Source organism: Cetorhinus maximus, chromosome 7, assembly GCF_964194155.1.
Source record: "Cetorhinus maximus chromosome 7, sCetMax3.hap1.1, whole genome shotgun sequence".
NCBI lineage: Eukaryota > Metazoa > Chordata > Chondrichthyes > Lamniformes > Cetorhinidae > Cetorhinus > Cetorhinus maximus.
Window position 1 is genome coordinate 72,619,925 of NC_135885.1, and position 20,443 is coordinate 72,640,367.

The following is a 20,443-nucleotide window of genomic DNA, read 5'->3' on the forward strand; positions in this document are numbered from 1 at the left end:
TATACAGCTTCATGGACAAGTTATTGCTATTCTGATGGAGTGGCTCCTCCCAAGTATTACATCAAAGCTGCTGCACTTCAAGGAGAGCTTCTGAGTGTCTTTGAAGTTGTCCTCCCTGAAAGGTCGGCCTTTTGAGAGTTGAGAGAGCAGGACCTGGCAGGAGATATGGTATTCAGTCACACAGACGCAGTGGCCAGTCCATCAACATTGATTTTGCAGTTTTGCCTGAATGTTTGTGGTTCTGGTTTCAAGGAATCTTATGCCATTATGTTGTTTCTGATTAACACCAAGTTACCTGCTTCCTTCCCTGTCATTTCTCAATAGATTACATAGCCAGTAGTATTTAACTACAATTCTGACCATCCACAGAAAACTCAGTAACCGGTATCAGGTACCTCTCAACAGAACCAATTTAATTTAGAATATGCTTTTACCACGGAAAACATCCCAGCAATTTAAGTAAACACACTTGGTGTGAGAGGCTATCTGTTTGTATTTTTAAGCATGTATGGTTTTAAAAGAAAATTCAGTGAATACCCTGTTTTAAATACAAGCTTTAAATGCAACCATTTGTTTCCAATGTTTTCCCTGGTAAACAGTTAAAAAAAATCTCAAAACATGCCATCAAGATTTATATTTTAAATAGGAAGTGGGAAAAATATTGGCAGATTTAAAAATCTCTAAGTGGTGACTGTATTTAACTCACATTGTGTCATTTGGGAATTTCCTTACAGGTTACCATGCCTGTATGACATCAATAACTTCCTTTGGGAAAATTTTTCAGTAAAGCCAGGGAACAGAAAGAGAAAATAGAAAAGGAATTCAAATTATGTATTATATGATTATGAAAATTAAGGTAATTAAGTGTTTATGATGTCTACTCAATACGACGTTGAAATACATCAAGTATGATTACAAAATGTCTTCCAGAATTATGAGAAACAAAAACTGTCCTTGTTATTACTTCACTCCAGCAGCCACCGTGCGCAACTTGGGGCCTGTCACATGTCCACATCCGGCCTTGCCGCGAATCCACGTGGCCTTGTGACACAAACGTCAGCCTCCACCCGTGCACACGCCACCAAACCGCCTCGCAGCCAATCACAAATCGAGAAATCTGAACTATAACAGGAAGCACCAATCAGCTGTCGTACTTCGTGGATCGTCACAATGCTTGTACTAAGTGTTATCGAGACAACAAATGGGATACGGCCGGATTGTGCCGGTCACGATGGTAGCCAATGGGTTCTGGATGTGATCACTCCCCATTGTGATGCTTATGAATAGTTTAACTTGGCACGGCCGCCATTTTGTATTAGGAGAGGAGAGAGGACAGAAGTGTTGAGCTGTTGAGGGCAGTTTAGTATTGTTTTTCTCCTGATTTTGAGGAAGGACTTCCGTACCATGTGTAAATTTAGAGCATAGATACTTATTTATATTCAAAAGAAAACCGTTCTTTTGCTATTTAAGAGCTATCAGCGAACGCAAGTTTAAAATTAAAACGCAACGATGGCGGAAGACACGGCCAAGGCGGACGCCTGTAAAGAATACCAGTCGTCGCTCGAAGACCTAACTTTCAACAGCAAACCCCACATCAATAACCTGACCATCCTGGCCGAAGAGAACCTGAAGTACTCGCCGGAAATCGTCAAGTTAATCGAAGCACAAATAACCAAGGTTTTTAAAATCAGTTTTTTTTTGTTTTTATTTTAAATTTTTTTTGAACTGAAAAAATTCGGAGTTTTCAAAAAATATATATGAAAGTCTTTGTTCGATGGTCGGCTCAGTGATCCGCCGAGGCTTTTCTCTTCTCCCCCACCACCCACACCTTTTCTGTCGGTGTTGTAATGTTACTCAAGATGGCGGCGGGGCCCAGGGCTGGCGCACAAAGGCCGAGCTTCCTCTAACCGATCAGGCGCCGGCCCGACCCAACGCGTTGGCCGCGCCTCTAATATCGTAAAAAAAATTTTTTTTTATATTATTAAATCCCTCTTTTTAAATACTCTCCCGCGGAGATGTTAGTTGAGGGCCGTTTTAGATTTAGGTGTGGAGCGGACACCAGTGTATTATTTACAGCGAGTGAGGTTTCTGAATCCCCGCCCCGGAGCTACTCCGTTCTCACTCATTCCGGCCCCAGTGGCTTCTTGCAGTTGAGACGCAAGATCCGCGACATTGTACGAGAAAAGCTGCACCCACGCCCAGACCGCAGGAGACGCCATGTTGGGTGTTATAATTACTAAGTGGTTCACGAAACCTCTGTTAAGCTTCGCGTGTTTAAATCGGGTATTTCTAGTGTAGACATACACTCGTTTATGTAGTTTAAATTTTGGAATCCCCGGAGAGACTAATGCAAATTGCTGCCCCATTTAAATCTTTGCGATCCGTTTTATTCGTCGTTAGTTAAGTGGCTCACGTTTTCTTGCTTGCCTTTTAGTTTGAATATATTTCTAACGTAAATTGAGATTAATTGAATATAAACAATAGTGTAGTTGGGGGTTTGACTTTGTAACTGGGACAGAGCGAGTTTAAGTTTCTTTTTTTAAAATAATAGATGCGTTTAGTTTTTTTATTTAACGTGTTCTAAATGGTGGTTAACTGTTTCAATGATTGGTTCTTTGAAAAAATGTTAATAAAGAAAATGAAATACGTTCTTTTGTCTTATTTCTTTCACAGTCTTACAAGGTTTTCATTATAGTGTTTCATTGATTTTCTTTCAAGAGCAAATTTATCACAAAACTGAATGCTTATGGTGAGATGAGGACATGTATATATTTTAGGAAGGAAGCATGACACAATTCTGTGGATCTGAAAAGTTGCAGCTTGACCATTGAAACTAAAAGATGCCCGAGAAGATTCAATTTCTGAACTGATACTCCGCTTTTATAGATGGATTGGTTTTCCATATTTGCCCATGGGTTTTGTTTCAGATTCCTGGCGAGTTCTAGACACATCCATTCTATTGACGCCTTGAAAGCAACAACATAATCAGAAAAATCCAATCCCAGTAACTGCTATGGGTTCAGGTTGTTTTGCTCTAAATCTGCAATATTACCTTGCTCTGACTAACTTGGAGCATAGCAGAGCCAGAGTAGGAAGTGTAATCTTGACAACATGCCACTCCTTTAGAATTGTTCACAATTTTTTCTGCTTTAATTTGAATTTGTTTAATCGGTTTTGCAAAATTGGACATTTTAGCTACTGTTTTTAATTTCCATCCACTTGAGATTTTTCTTCAATTTTTTTAAAGCAATTTTTTTTATATGATCAAGTAGTGGTGATAAAAGTCATCAATTTGGATTCTGTTTTACAACTGTATTTGCTAAATTTTTCAGGGGGTGGAATTTGCAGTTGAAACAACTATTTCAGACGAGATCAAGCATTCTTGATTGGTCCTTGATGTGTTTTTGGACCAAGTTGCCATTAATAGTGCTTTTACACAGGTTTGCACTGGTAAACATTTGTAGTGCAAGTCCAGCATTAGGACCTGTAGTACCTCAAGCAGTCGTGAGATTACTTTAGGTTGGGTCATAATTTCATTTTTGTGCTAAGCATGTTTAGCATCAGGCAAAACCACAAGGCATGTTAGGAATTATCAGCTGAAATTTAGATTTTTGCTATGATACCTTGGCCCACTTCCAAGTGTTCAGTTTTGTTGATCTCTGTTGAAAGTGTTCTTGATTTTTAAGCAAAGGTTGCTGAACCAAGTTGGGTGCTGCAACTGCTGCTTGTGCTGTTGCAAACTACTTCACTAATGTGATGTTTCTGGTCCTGGTGATTTAAAATTACACTGGTGGCCATTTTCACCTGGCAATGGCTTTATGACCTTGACCTTAGTTTTGTCCTTAATGATCCAACTGCCATTCCTGGCTTAGTTTTGAAAATGAAAGTGTTTGACCAATCCCCTAATGGTTATGAAACTAAATTTTAGTAATCACTATTCTATGGTGCCCATAGCTCATGTAACATTTTCACTTTTTTTCAGTTAATTCTAACTCATAGAATTAATATTTGTGGCATTTTTGTTTTTTGATTATTTTATCACTAAGGAAAAAGTCGTATCTGTTAAAGTCTGCATCACTGAAGATGCATAAATAGTATACTTAAATAGTTCCTTCAGTATATCATTAGAATAGGAACCGGGCTCAGAAAAAGTGAATGGTATGACGTTGTCCTCTAAGCATAGAACCCTATAGCAATCTTTTATATATTCATTCTCAATATATTAACATCTTAAATAAATTAAAGTCTCTACTTTCATTTTTATGTTGTTGGGCAACATCTCAGCTTTTACCAATTGAAAAATATTGCCAATTATTGTGGATAAACGCGATCCTTTTTTGGAGCAGGAGGTATGTGCCACTCCCCACACCCATTGTTTTTGACATGTACATATTCCTGCTTCATGCACTTGAATTTCTCCTGATATTTCTTCCATTTGACTCCTCATAGATTGTGGAGCTAATATCTCAACTGACTGCTATAGTTCCAGAAATCTTGGAGTTGAAAGGACAATAAACAATTGCTGAAATTAGCATTTCCCTTCCTAACAGCACTGTGGGTGTACCTACACCACATGGACTGCAGCGGTTCAAAAAGGCAGCTCACCTCCACCTTCTCGAGGACAATTATTGACGGGCAACAGCTGCTGGCCTAGCCAGTGACCCCCTCATCCCATGAAAGAATAAATTTTAAAGAAAAGTTTCCTGTTGGATAAAGAGATTCTTATCGCAGATCACTTGCAGCGCATACCAGTATTGCCACGATTTTGGCATCTGACCATGATAATACATAAATTCATGCATTAAATGGGACATTGATTGCAAATGCCAAATAATTTTGGTGCCTGATTCATATTTCGGGCGTTATCTGGTGCTTCCTTAGTGTGCGCTTCATGGATGTGCTGAAAATCATTTTCAATTAAATAAATGAAACAGCGAAACATTAGTTTTATTAACCAAGCATTGCCTGACCAGTTAAATATTTAAAGAAATGATTCAATAACTAAGGACCTCTTTGTAATTTACAGAGGGGGGAATTGGTGAAGGTTGTGAGGTGCTTGTTAGTTCTAAACATCTTCAAGATGCATTACATTTGCGTGCTTGATCTCTACTCCAGAGACTTAACCATTCCAAAGTAAATTTGATTGGGAGAAAGTTACATGTGACTGGCTGCATGACATTTTAAGCAAAAAATGCATTTGCAGTAATTCCAATATGTCATGGCTGCCATATTGCAGCTAGACTGGACTCATGGAAGGAATTTTTGTATTTTGTTCACGAGCAGTTAACACCACAATAGCCTCATCGATGCAAGTTCTATAATAAACTTTTCAAAGCTGAAATTGGACTTTGCTTGAACGGACTCTGATTTCCAGGAGCACTGATAATCTAGCTGTAGGGACCTTAAGCATGCTTTGTAAATATTTGCTACATTTGCAGCATATTGCTGCATGTTTTATATTTACAACCCAAGATGTGGTCATTATGGTGTTTAAATTGCAAGGTCAGCAAACCCATTGAACCGTAAGCGTGCACATATATTCCTGGACGCCATATGAAATAAAAAGCACGTAATTCGTAATCGTGTAATGGAAGTATTCAAATAATGCATAATTTAAATTTTGAAAGAGTTGGAATTACAAAAGATGTTGGAAGTTGCTCATGTGCGTGGTTAAAAAAGACAGTTACACTCAGTACTACAGAATTCTATTGGCCTGTGTCCACTCCACATTTGCAATGCCACATGCTGTCTTCAAGAAAGCCATGGACTGCAGTGGGGAAAATATTAAATGGAGTCGTCCATAGTGAATGAGTTAACTGTCAATTCTTTTTGCTTTTGATGTAAAGATAAGGTATAAATGAGATTTTGAAGTTGCTTTATTATATACCTTGGGGTTTCATGGATTTTTTTTCTCAAATGGTGTAATGTGTTCAGCTTACACCTACAGATGTAAACTTAATGAAGTTTCAAATCATGAGTCATATTGTTGCTTTTATCTTAATGCATCTTGGTGTAAGGAATTTAAGCTAAAGGTGATCAAATGCAGTGCATTTAAAAATTAAATCGTTGATTTGGAATGGACGTAGGCTAGCCTGGAGCATCACCGACATTACTTATGTAAACACGACTGAAAAATGCAAGAAGAATAATGTCAAAGATGTGGTTCTGGACTGTTAACCAGCATTATCCTGCAGCCCCTCTCCAATGTCAAGTATTCAATAAGCAATACTATTTTGGACTGAGGTCAGCATCAGATGGTCAACTTCCAAAATTCACTTAACAGCCAACAAAATGAAAGCTCAACTATACAGTTGCACAACTGTTCCCTGGCTATATGAATCTGTAGGCTGATGTACATTGATGTACCTCTACATTGGCCAGAAAACAGTGTAGTAACTTCAGAACTGAAAGATTCAAGCTACCACTTTTATGATTCCACAAATCCAGCGGTGTTTAATTAGCAATGTTCTGTTGCTATTACATGAAGATTATCTAGCCCACTGTACCTTCAAAATGTACAGATAAATGAATATCCTTGTGCACTGCTGTTTATTATATAAATAGCTCAATTAATGAATGGTGTTTTTTTGGATATTTGCAATATTTTGCATCTAATCAAAATTACATGTGCAAGTTGTGTAATCCTGGTGTATAACTTTAATGGAGAATTTGTTGGTACAGACAAGCGATAAGGTTATTTTGCAGAGTACTTTGCCTTTACCTTTAGGATGGATGTCATATATGCTTTCTGCATTTGTGTTGCAGGTGGTCACCTTTCCTTGAAGTATTTATGATGCATGCTTTGTTTATCAAAATCAATTAAACATTTTAATGTTAAGCTGCATTTTTTAAAAATGCAAAGAATAAGACTGTTAGACATCCTTTTTATTTTTTGTGGAAGGGCATTGTGTGTGCAGAACTCACTTGAAAGAAACCTGGTTTTGACAGAACTGAATTAACATACACAAAAAGTGTCTACTGGTGTTCCACTCTCCTTACAGTAGTAGACCATAGTCCTTCAGGACTTGATGGGAATGAAGACCAGCAAGGTTCCAGATTTGACTTCTGGCCTATGCTGATACAGTGGCTTTGGATAGTTATGCTCCAGTTGACCTCATCATTCTTGCACTAAGTAGGAAGAACAACCAGAACATGTTGGAAAATGTGAATTGGACAGGATTGGTGTTGGCAATGATGCTCCCATGTAGTTGAATCATATGCCAACACGAGGTTAATGAATTGACCTATTGGGTGAAAGCGGAGTTAATGTCTTCATGACAAGGAGGAAGTATGCAAAAGATCAAAGGGATGTCAAACACTTGTTTTTCTTTCACTTGCAATTCTAAATTCAATTTGAAGGGAGAGAAACTTAGAGGAAAACTAACTGCATATTTGCATGATAGTAATTGGGTATCAAATGGGTGCATTAAAGAAACGGTCGTTTTGTCGTTCACTGAATGAAGCTAGTAAAAATGTCCAGTTATGGAGTACCTTTGCTACTGATGGTACTTTTCTTCATCTACTTTTTGTGACAAAACTCAAAATTACTTTTTTATAGAATTTATATCGCATTCAGAATTAATTGGAAATATTAATGCATTGTTTAAATTCAAGCATAGTGTGTATATTGCCATTTTATGTTGACTGACCTCATGGAGGGTGATTAATATTAGCAAGCTAAATTAGAATTGCTGATATTTCGGTGGTGTCAATTTCATAAATTCAATTAACCCTAGAATATATCCTTTTAAGGAAATGGCTGCTTTGCAAATAACTGCAAAGAAGATAGACACCACAGTAGCTTGAGCTCAATCCTTTGGGTGTGAAAGCACAAATTTCAAATAATGTAAACTGAAAATCAGATTTTACTTGGGTTTGGTTTTATCTAGAAAAGTAATTTCTACCGATAATTAATCATGCAGCTGATTACTGTTGTAACTCAAATGAAGAATGGCTGCCATATTGCATTGAAACCCTTCAGCCAGCATGTTCCTGATGCTCTTAAAAAAGAACATGGAAGACCTGCTTTGAAGCACCACAGGTGGATGTAAACCATAATAGGCATGAATGTGTATTATAGATATAGCTTTCAGTCACTTGAGACTTCTGATTGAAAGATTCTGTTAAGTATTTGTCAATGACCAAAATCCTGAAGTTGTTTGCACAGCCGCTGTCAAGTAACTGAATTGGTGTACTTACATTTAAGGAATTGCAAGATTAGAGGACAGTTTTGCAAACAAATCCTCGAATAAAATGTTTCATGTCATTACAATTTAAAAAGAATTGCCTTAACCTGTTTGCTTTTCTCTGTTTTGCTAATGTTCTGAGTTTTCCTATTGCTGCAGGCCCCAGCTTCAGAGAAGCTCCCAGTAATGTACCTCATGGATTCCATTGTGAAGAATGTTGGAGGAAGCTATATTTCACTGTTTGCTCAAAACTTAAGTCCTATATTTTCTAGTGTTTTTGAAAAGGTATCTATACTTTTGTCACTGTGAATATATTTTTTGTAAACATTGTACTTAAATGTTTTGATAACTAGATATCACTGAATGTACTAGTGGAAGAAATGCACATTTATGGAGTTGTGACGTAGGTGAGATTCGGCGGTGATGTTTGTCAGCCCTTTTGAACCGAACCTGATGCTGGATGGAAAACAAGAGTCCGTTCTAACATCACTACTCTTGCCTAGATTGTTCCGACTTTAACAATGAAAGTGTGAATGGAATTTATTTCCTTGCCTGTCCCCCTCCCAGCCAGTCAAGCCTCATAATAACGTTCTGTCTGTGCTGCAATAGTTTGTTCGAAAAGTTAAAACATGTTGAACTGGGTTATTATTGCATTTTACATTGGATAGAATTAAGTTAATCTTGAACAGCGATCCTGCTGACTGCTAATGGTTGCATTGGTTGATCAGCTATGAAATTGTAAATATCTTGGCTGAAGTGACTTAGTTTGATCATTTGACCGAATAATTATTGACAATAGAAATATTGGGGCCTGTAGTTAAGTTAGTATATATAGGTCTGTGAAACAGGCCCCACTTCAGCTAGCCTTAATTGAACCTATGTAAATGTCATTATTTATACTCAGTAGAATGGATTATACCAATCCCAATTTTCATCTACCCCTATTGTTTAGATGAACTATAACATATACATAAAAATATGCATTAGTTTGAAGGATCCAGCACATAATGGTTGCCACTTGAATTTCATCTAAGGTTGCACCTTTTTTAATAAATTTTATTTGGGTAAATAGTTTTAATTTGTGACAGATCTAGCTTTACATTTTTTGGTAAATTTCAGGGTTTTTAAAAGAAAGCTTGTACTGCCTGATTATGAGTAAAAATTGAGTTACTGTAACATAGTGGACAGTGTTTGGAAACAATGCTTGTATGGACATTCCCATTGCTTTGTATGGAAAGCTACTAAATTAAGTTTTCAATTTAAGTATGACACCAATTTCTAATGATGCATGGAATCAAAACTTAATTGTGTTTGTTGCACCCGCATGTCTCATTTGAGATAACTGGGGTCAACAGAACGTTCCAAAATTAACTTAAACATACTTAATGTCCTGCATGTATGCTGAGTTCATATGTTTTCATATGTGCAAAGGATTTGTACCTTGAATACAATAGGCAAATGATGATCTGAGACAATCTTCATTGTTTGGTTGATACCATTGCCAATGGCCAGTGACTAAAATCAGCATGTTAGAATGGCTAATGTTAACCCACATGTGCAATTCCATAGTGCAACATTTGAGCACCAACTTGACTTTTATTCTGTGTTGCCCAATATTTTTCGTAACGTTTGAAATTTGCATCATAGAAACTAAACTTTAGTGTGCTTCAAGTGCAACATGCATGTAGTGTTAGATCCTTGTTTAATTGGTTTTGATTGTGTAAAAATGGTTAGATCTCAAATGCCAATTTCTTCTAATTATGCTTTTTAGTTGGAGATATCAGACTTCAGCCCAATTTTTATATACTTGATTTTTCAAGTAAAATGCAATATTTTTTGTAACTGCAAGTGATGTGAAGAATCAGCACAAATGCATTACAATGTTGATGATTTGTACATAATAAAATATTGAATAATTTGAAGTAAGCAATAAAAATGACAGTGCAGTAGAAATATAGACATAACAATTACCAAATAATTGGAGTGAAGAATACACTGTTAGAAAGAGGTCACAGAATTGAGACATCAGCCAATTGCATCTCTCTGCATATATATAGTTGGGTGTTTTAAAGTGAGTTTGCAGTTCTCACTGAAATCATTATGCACATTATTACAATTGTTGTAACTAGGGAATTAAATTATTCCCTGTTTAGAAACCTAGCAATAGAATCCAGGACACTCCAGGCACATACTGAACAACAGGATGCAATAAAGCATCCTGTTCTGACATAGCTCCAACCTGCTTCTGCACTAGCATAACCATTTTCCCATTTCTCTCACCAGCTATTCTCTGGGGCCTTGAATAGGATTGCCAGTTCATGCTGAATTAGGGTTTTGTGGAGCTGAGACTGTCCAACTTATTTCACAGGTTCCTTGTACAGCAGAAGAAACTTTAGCCCCATCAGTCTCAGCTGGATTTGAACTCCAGCCCCAGAGACAAAAGACCAGGGTCTAAACCCATCACACCATCCAGTTCTCTGCTGTTCTCTTTCCAGACTTTAGTCAAGATCTGATTAAATCCTCTTGACCAATAGTTGAATTCAAGTACAATAGAAAATAGCCCTGGTGAGTGACAATGTGTCATAATATGCTGGATTTTAGTCCTGGCTGTACAAACTTAGTTTTCTCATTACAAATAAGCATTTCAAATTAAGCTCTTCATACTTAGCAGTGTTGTATCCTAGGCATTCCTCTCTTAAGTGATCACAAGGAAACTGTACTTTGGGTAACCTTGTACTCCAACTGAAAACTTGATTAAGATAGTCAAAATCAGTTAAACTAACTTGCCTGAGAAAGAAAATTGGAGTGCAGTTGTTTCATAAGTGCACATGGATCATTACAAACAATGAGGGAGGCAATTGTTCAGTTATCAAGTACCTACAATTAAATATGGAATTTCAAGTGTAACCTTCAATTGTTGGAATAGAGGAGCTAATCATTTAGTGGGATCTAGCAGGAAAGCCCATATTTTCTTTGGTTTTGAAATTTGTCAAAGCAAATTTTAAATCTATGCTTCCTCTTGTATTGAATAGATGTATCATTTCAGGATCTGCATATATAGGTATGTTTGTAAGAGTATATAAAAGATGTTTAACATGCATAAAGCTGGATAATTGTTTTGTTCTTAGGTGGATGAGAGCACTAGAAAAAGTTTGTTTAAATTGCGCTCTACATGGGATGAAATGTTTCAACTGACGAAACTTTATGCCTTAGACGTCAAAGTCAACAAACTAGATCCTGCATGGCCTATTAAGCCTTTACCACCAAATGTGAATAGTTCAAGCATTCATGTAAATCCCAAGTTTTTAAACCGATCGGTAAGTATTACAGGAATCTCACCTCTAACATAAGGAACGTGTGCAGCTTGTGTTACTCATCCATGTTGAATTAATGTGGTTGCCAAAATTAAACTTCATGAGTGTAAATAAAGACAATTTGCAAAATGTTGTGGTGCTTCTCTTATTTGGCATTTCTTTTTGTAGCAGTTTCCTTGGAGAATTGTAGAATACCCTGGTCATAACTTCACTTTCTCCTTACTCGTAGCTTGAAGAACCTACCACCTCAAGTTCCACAGTTGCTCCTGTTAACTCAGCTAAACAAAACATTGCTGACTCACAGAAAAACGTAACACAGGAGCAAGAGCAGTTTATAAGACAACAGCTGTTAGCAAAACAAAAACAGTTACTTGAGTTGCAACAGAAGAAGTTGGAGCTGGAATTAGAGCAGACGAAGGCACAGCTGGTAAGTTATAAGTACTAATCACTAAATGTCATTATGTTGTAGGCAATTTCTGTAGTGCTTAACACATTGAGGTCAGATGTGGAGTTATCCATTACCCTTGGTAAGTTTTTATTTCAGATACCATGAAATTTTAATCGTGATAAACTATTAATAAAATTTGCATACAATACCATTACTTTTGTGAGAGGAGCAAAATTGAGGCTCAGAAACTGGCAGGGTTGCTTTTCTGATTCAGCTGCAACCATTTAAGTTCCATTTGTAATTTCCCCTGGCCTGAAGTTATGGAGTTGCAGGGGTACTGGCAGATCTATACTATCTGTAAAATGAGCATTCTTCATCTAAGCTCAGACTGCCTGGGCATGTTATTTAATAGTGGAGGACACCACAGACAACTCATCCAGTGTTAATTTTCCAGCAGCAGCCACTGATCACTTATCAGGAACCAGGGATGCTGGAAGACCTTTTCCTTCTCTAGCCTGGGTCTCTGAGTCAGTGATCACACAGTAATAGTCTCCCAGGCTGAAACAAGCTAACTCCATCACTGGGACCTTTGCGGAACTGAACAATGAAAGATCACACTGGCGGGGGTTGTATTTACTCACTAAGATGTGTTATATTGAGCGTTTAAGATCAATAATACAGGCATGCCAATCCTGTAGCAGTTTTGTAAGTATGGTGAAACCAAATTTACAGTAGTGGCATAAATATTTGCTACAATATGAATAACAGATCATGACTAATACAAACAAGGAGCACTAGGCCATTTGGCCCCCCGAGCCTGCTCCACTAATACGATCATGGCTGATCTGATAGTAACCTCAGATCTGCATCCCACCTACCCCCAATAACCTATCATCCCCCTAGCTTACCAAGAATCTATCCACCTTTGCCTTAAAAATATTCATAGACTGTGCTTCCACCATCTTTTCAGGAAGAGAGTTTCAAAGACTCACAAGCCTCGGAAAAAATTTTGCCTCATCTCCATTATAAATGGGCGACCCCTTATCTTTAAACACTAACCCCTAGTTCTAGATTCTCCCACAAGAGAAAACATCTCATCCACCCTGTCAAGACCCCTTAGGACCTTTTGTTTCAATCAAATCACCTCTTGCTCTTCTAAACTCCAGTGGATGCAAGCCTAGGCTGTCCAACCTTTCCTTGTAAGGCAACACGCCCATTCCACATATTAGTCTGGTAAACCTCTGAACTGCATCCAATACATTTACATCTTTCCTTAAATAAGGTGACCAATACTGTACACAGTACTCCCGATGTGGTCTCACTGGTGCGCTGTATAACTGAAGCAAAACCTCCCTTATCTTGTATTCAGTTCATTCTGTTAGCATTTCTAATTACTTGATGTACCTGCCTACTTGCCTTTTACGATTCATGCACTAAGACACCCAGATCCCTCTGCATGTCAGAGCTTTGCAATCTCACCATTTAAATAATATGCTGCTTTTCTTCCTGCCAAAATGGAAAATTTCACATTTTCTGACATACTCCATTTTCCAGACCTTTTGCCAGCTCAACCTATCTATATCTTATGTTTAAATTTGCACGGCACCAAAATTTACAAGTAACAAGGCAACAATCTTTATCAGCCGGTGTTGAACCACATAGTGGCCTATGAGGACTGGCTGGTAGCGAACAATTCTCATCTTGTCCATGAGAACCCTATAATGTTGTAATGTGCTTTGACTGCATTTGCAGTTATATTTGCAAATATGGAGCATCACATCAGGGAAGAATCCTTAGTTGACTTGTTTGTTCTAAGCTGACTCATGGATGGGGTTCCATCCCCAAGCGGCATAGACTTTAGGCATGGAGGAGGGATAACATTGTAAAACATTCAAGGATATGGACGAAAATACAGATTGTGAATGCATCTTTGGATGTGCATGAATGGCCAGGGGAATGATCTCTCCTTGTGGGGAGGTGTTTGCTCAGTTCTACTCCCATAGTCAGGACGGTTAAGATTATTAACATAAGGGGGCCACAGAAGAAACCTTGCCATTGTTTGTAAAGTGCTGAAGCAAGGTGTATTGCATCATTCACATCTATGAACTTTCCTGAAGGCACATGACCATTTTAATTAAACATGGGTTTTATGCATTAAATCCACTGTTTTTACCTACCCCCAGTTCTGAAGAAAAGTCATATTTAACTCAAAACATTAATTCTGTTTCTCTCTCCACAGATGCTGCCAGGCCTGCTGAGTATTTCCAGCGCTTTGTTTTTTATTTCATTTGAGGCTTATTGGATGCTCCAGGTGTCGGGATGGTTTCTGGTGATGTCCCCAACTGATGTTCTGTTGGGAGTTAAAATGCATGACATTACTTCTTGAAGCCTGGCACCAGTTTCTCACAAAACCAGATATTTGAACTAATTCATGACTCCCTCATTGAGCTTTTTCAATGCAAAGAAGACCCTAAAGCAATTGATTATACGTAATGAAAGAGGGTGTTACCTTCCAAGATTTGGGTTTATTTTTCTCCCTATTGAAGATTACTTATGCCTTTAAGACCACAGTTCCATGGTTGCTGCATCTAGAAGTGTTAAACAAAAACAGAATTACCTGGAAAAACTCAGCAGGTCTGGCAGCATCGGCGGAGAAAAAAAGAGTTGCCGTTTCGAGTCCTCATGACCCTTCAACAGAACTGAGTAATATTAGGAGAGGGGTGAAATATAAGCTGGTTTAAGGGGGAAGGGGGGGGGGGGTGGTTGGTTGTAGGGACAAGCAAGCAGTGATAGGAGCAGATAATCAAAAGATGTCACAGACAAAGGAACAAAGAGGTGTTGAAGGTGATATTATCTAAACAAATGTGCTAATTAAGAATGGATGGCAGGTACAGCTCTAGTGGGGGTGGGGTGGAAAGACTAACAAGGCACTAAAGGTATAGATTTAAAAATAATGGAAATAGGTGGGAAAAGAAAAATCTATATAAATTATTGGAAGAAACAAAAGGGAGGGGGAAGAAACGGAAAGGGGGTGGGGATGTCGGAGGGAGTTCAAGATCTAAAGTTGTTGAATTCAATATTCAGTCTGGAAGGCTGTAAAGTGCCTAGACTGAAGATGAGGTGCTGTTCCTCCAGTTTGCGTTGGGCTTCACTGGAACAATGCAGCAAGCCAAGGACAGACATGTGGGCAAGAGAGCAGGGTGGAGTGTTAAAATGGCAAGCGACAGGGAGGTTTGGGTCATTCTTGCGGACAGACCGCAGGTGTTCTGCAAAGCGGTCACCCAGTTTACGTTTGGTGTCTCCAATGTAGAGGAGACCGCATTGGGAGCAACGAATGCAGTAGACTAAGGGGAAATGCAAGTGAAATGCTGCTTCACTTGAAAGGAGTGTTTGGGCCCTTGGACGGTGAGGAGAGAGGAAGTGAAGGGGCAGAAGTGTTAACACTGCAGTTCGAGGACTGTTGGATTAGGGACCTTTTGAGTAGGGAAATGTACAAACTCCTGTTCACTGATGTAATTGTCGAGGTTACATCAGTTTGGGGGGTAAAAAACGATAAATAATACCAAGGGTGGCATAAAGGAGATATGCAAGATGATTATCTTGGTGCAGATCATCCAGATCAGGACCTGTTAGAATAATTGAGAACCAAATGTGAAAAAATTAAAATTTTCTGTTTCCTGGGACTTGAGAGATGTTGGTACAAAAATATTTTATTGCCCATCTCTAGTTGTCCTAAAGTGGTTGTGAACTGCCTTCTGAATGGGTTCAATGGTGATGAAGTGTTACAGGTTATTTTTTATTCTTGGGATGATTATTGATGGAAAAGGCAACATTTATTGCCCTTAACGTGTTGATAGGCCACCTTGAACTGCTACAGTGCATGTGGTGTAGGTATACCGACAGTGCTGTTTGGAAGGGGTTCTAGATTTTAGCCTAGCAACAGAAGGAATAGCAATAAACTTCCAAGACAGAATGGCATTAGAGACTTGGAGGAGAACTTGCAGCTGTTGGTGTTCCTGTGCATTGCTGTCCTTGTCCTTTTAGGTGGTAGACGTTGAGGGTTTGGGAGGTGCAGTCTGAGGAGCCTTGGCAAGTTGCTGCAGTGTATCTTGTATATGGTGTACACTGTTGCCACTATGCCGGCTTTGGAGGAAATGGATGTTTAGGGTTGTTGATGGGGTGCCAGTCAAGTTGGCTGCTTTGCCCTGCATGATGTTGAGCTTCTTGAGTGTTATTGGAGCTGCACTCACCCAGGCAAGTGGAGAATATTCCATCACACCCCTGACTTGTGCCATGTAGATGGTGGACAGGCTTTGGGGATTCGGGAGATGAGTTACCACAGAATTCCCAGCCGCTGACCTGCTGTAGCCACAATATCAATAGTAAACTCCAGGATGTTGATAGTCTTGCAATTTAATGTCATGGGAAGATGGTTAAATTCTTTCTTCTTGTAGATTGTCATTGCCTGGCACTTAAATGGCAAGTAACATTCTTGCCACACATCAGTCTGAGCTTGAATATCGAGGCACTGCTGCACGTGGCCACGGACTGCTTTGGTGTCAGACCTATTGCGACTAGTACTAAACACTCAATCATCAATGAGCGTCCCCATTCCTGACATGTCAAGAAGGTCATTGGAGCAACTGAAGCTTGTTGTGCGTAGGACACTACCTTGAGGCAGTCCTGCATTGATGTTCTGGACTGAGATGATTGTCCTCTCAACCACAACCATCTTGACTCCAACAAGTGGACTGTTACCACCCTATCCACTGCCCCGATTACCATTGACTCTAGTTCTGCTAGGGTTCCTTGGTGCCTCACTCCCATCAAATGCTGCCTTATGTTAAGGGCAGTCACTCACATTGTCTCTGGAATTCAGCTCTTGTCCATGTTTGGATCAAGGCTGTAATCAGGTCTGGAGCTGAGTGGCCGCGAGAGAACCCATACTGAGCATTGATGAGCAGGTTATTGGCGAGTACGTGCCATTTGATGGCACTATTGACAACACCTTCCAATGCTTTGCTGGAGAGGAGACTGATGGGCCATTAATTAGCTGGATTAGATTTGTCCTGCGTTTTCTGGGCAGGACATACTTGGGCAATTTTACATATTTGGCAGATGCCTGTGTATAGCTGTTCTGGAACAGTTTTGCGAAGGATGTGGCCAGTTCTGGAGTAAGTTCTGGCAAGTTGACAAGGCTGCAGTCATTACGTGCCCCTAATTTCCATGATAGCATTTGTTTATAACTTAAGCTGGCACTTCAGAGGGCATTAAGAGTGGGTTAGCCACATTGATGAAGAGGTGACATTTCCTCCCTTGTCAGTGAGCGAGTTGGATGCTTAATTGACAACCCTGCTTCCATGGTAACCTTTGCTGGTGCAATCGTATAGACTGCCACATATATTAAATTCAGTTTCACAGCTTGCCACTGGAATTGGGAATACTCAGTCGCAGGGTTGCTAGTCCATTACCACTAGGCTACTTAAACAATATAAATAATATGGGGTAATATGTGACTTGGTGAATGGTATTCTTGCCCTTAGTTCAGTTAGAAGCACTTAATACAATTCAACCTGATTTTTAAAAATTATTGTTTTATTAATAACCTGTCGGCAGCAAGGGCTCATTTTTTGCTCATATTTAGAAGGTTGGCTGATGAAAGCTTTTGCTATAGAAGTAATAGTGATTGAGGTTCTTATGAAGAGTCTTGTGTTTGTGACCAGTCAGTTGAAATCCCATTGCTGCCTGACAAAAGAAATCATCTTTGGAGGAGTTTGTCAGGACGGGACTGGATATTTCTGTCTTCACTGGGCGCAATCCAAGCAGTAGGCAGCATAATGTTCTCTATGGAAGGGACTTATTCTATTTAACTATTGCTGATAACATAAACGGGGTTTCTCAGATGGTATCTGCAAAACAGCAACCTGAAAGAATGTTTATACTTTTAAAACTAAATTCCTTCTTCCACTGTCAAATTGACCATCTCACAGTAAAGTGCATTTGAAATGTAAATGACTTGGTGCAAGTGCATTTGGAGAAACTTAAACATGTCTTGTGAAAGGCTTGCCACAAAGCTATGTGGTTCCTGGCCACATTGATCATTGTGCAAGTTTATATTATATTAACAGTGCAGATAAAATTAATCCTATTCCATAATCTGCTTTATGGTGTCAACATTGCAGATTCAGCAGTAGGTGGCAGGGTGGGGCAACACAAGGCAAAGCAGACTCCTATTGGCAAAGAACTATATGCTAGTCCTGGAGTGAAAGCTTCTTTAGAGCAATGGAGAGGGGGAAAAAACCTTGACTGCCCCAGTGCAAAATTCTGAGTCTGGGTTGGTGCCTTGCTTGGAATTATGACTAATTCATATTGTATGTGGACTGGACTTTTTAAAATAATGAGGAAGGTGATTACAGAAAGTACCAACATTCAAAAACTCAACTGAAAGAAACTGCAAATGCTTGAAATAAAAATAAGCTGCCTAAAGTACACAGATCCAGTCAACATCTATAGAAAAGGGAGATTAACATTTTAGTTTTGATGAAGTTTTGCCGAAGGAATACATCCAAAGTATTTTCTATATTTCTTCGAATGTTGACGTCTTTAACATTTTATGTTCAGATTCTTAGTGTTAACTTGTGACAAATGGTGAAAATTTCTTCTGTTGAATAGCTGCTGTAGATTTACTGAAAATGTTATTGGTGTGCACATGGGAAAACATGGCTCCACGGGAATTTAATACAAATGCTTGCTTTCCAGGTTGAGTGTTAAAATCATTTTAGCCTGTGATTTTATACAAGTATCTACATGTTCCTAGTATTTAACTTTTGTTATAATTGTGTATTTTTTCCCCTTTAGATTGCCTCACTTGCTTCCCAACATCCTATTCCTGATTCAGCGGTAACCCTTGGACATTCCAAACTACACGTGCCAATCACAAAGGTTTCTCCTATGCTTTCAATGGGAACAGCAAAGCCAACTCCAGCTACAGTTAGACCCTTGCAGCAAGAATCAGCAGAGTTAGAAAAATTTCAGGCAACACATGTCAGTGATACCAAAGTGTCAAATCGAGACCCTCGGATAAATAGGCTCAGTCAACAGTCAACTCATTCAAAAGAGCCTGTTAAAAAAGAAGGCCCAGTGCAAACGGAAAAATTAGAGAAAACACCAGTAAGCAAAAGAAATAGCCCCGCTGGGGGATCTTCTGATAGGACGGAAAATCAAATTAGTACATCAAAACAAGATAAAGATAAGAACTGTGAGAAATTGAGAAAGGAATCCAGAGCTTCAGAAGGAAAATCTAAATTGGTTTCGCCAGTGAAAAATAAGTTGCCTGTTAAAAATGCCAAAAAAGTGGACACTGAGAGGGTAAAAATAGAAGTCAGTAAAAGAGATCCAAGATTGCGCAAGTCTTCTCAGGATAAGACTGATAAAGTAGAAACAAAAGAAAAGAGGGCAAGTGCTGAAAAAAAAGTAGAGGATGATCAAAGTAAAGGGACCGAACGTAAACCTTCAGTGATAAGAAATAAAGCAATTAATGGTGTTCTTTTGAAAAATGAAAAGGATGGAAAAGAGATTGGAAAGGATGCACCTAAATCTGGAGGATTTAATTTTAGATCACATTCTAGATCTTCAAGATCACGATCCCCAAGATCACACTCACCAATATCACGGTCACCTGTATCACGTTCTGCCAGGCAAAGAGGGAGATTGTCACCAAAAAGGAGGCGTACAAGTGTTTCACCACTTTCCAAAACACAGGACAAAGAAAAGTTAGTAAAGAGATCCCTGTCTGATGAGTATAAACTGAATGCTAATAATTGGGAACGCCGAGATGTTAGAAAGAAAGGCAGTACGAAACCAGAAGTAAGAGATCCAAGGAAATTGAAGAGAACACGGGAGGATAGATGTCAGGAATCCCAGGTTGCACGTCCTGAAAACAGGAATTCCCCAAGACGCTCTCCTGAGCCAAAGGAGAATGTTGAAAACTGGCATGACCAGCCGTCTGCAAAAAGATGGAAGTCTGGGTGGGAGGAAGCTAAAAGGTAAGTTAGAAATGTACAGGACCAGACCAGAAAGATCATTATATTCCATGTGGTTCCTACTATTTTCTTAACATCCTTCAATCACATATTTTTGCCAATTTTTGAACTTGTTGAAAAATCATCTTTACATGGTTAATCTATTCCACACTGTTGACCATCATTGGCATGGAGTAATTAAATCTAAAGTTGTCTGTCCACTTCTTCACTTATGTGCTTGATTTGCCCATTTCTTCAGTTCATACCTGAGTTCATTTCATTGGCTAGAGATAGTTAGGTATCAGTATATTTTCATGGGGTCTTCACTGAGCCCACTTTTTCCACACTAACAGTTTCCACTTTAGTCTCTCCTGGTAGTTCTTATCACAGAACCTTACAGAAAAACACAAAGAGACCGTTATGCTCATCATGCATGTGCTGCCCTTTTAACAAATTGTCCAATTATCCCACTCCCCCATTCTTATAGCCCTGCAAATTTTTTTCTTTCCAGGTTAGAAACGCCAATCTCTGGGA

The 20,443-nt window shown here is 38.9% G+C and overlaps 1 protein-coding gene across 2 annotated transcripts in view; it reads left to right on the top strand.

The window, feature by feature from the left end:
* The first annotated feature begins 1,312 nt into the window (after positions 1–1,312).
* The window catches only part of pcf11 (PCF11 cleavage and polyadenylation factor subunit), a 41,686-nt gene continuing 22,555 nt past the window's right edge, over positions 1,313–20,443 (top strand). Inside the window, exons 1-5 of one of the 2 annotated variants that reach the window (XM_078545700.1) lie at positions 1,313–1,677; positions 8,346–8,471; positions 11,315–11,503; positions 11,730–11,927; positions 18,747–19,933. In XM_078545700.1, coding sequence (XP_078401826.1) covers positions 1,510–1,677; positions 8,346–8,471; positions 11,315–11,503; positions 11,730–11,927; positions 18,747–19,933 — 1,868 coding nt within the window. In that variant the 5' untranslated portion in view covers positions 1,313–1,509. The remainder of the gene's footprint in view (positions 1,678–8,345; positions 8,472–11,314; positions 11,504–11,729; positions 11,928–18,746; positions 19,934–20,443) is intronic. The other variant, XM_078545701.1, reaches the window with a different exon arrangement.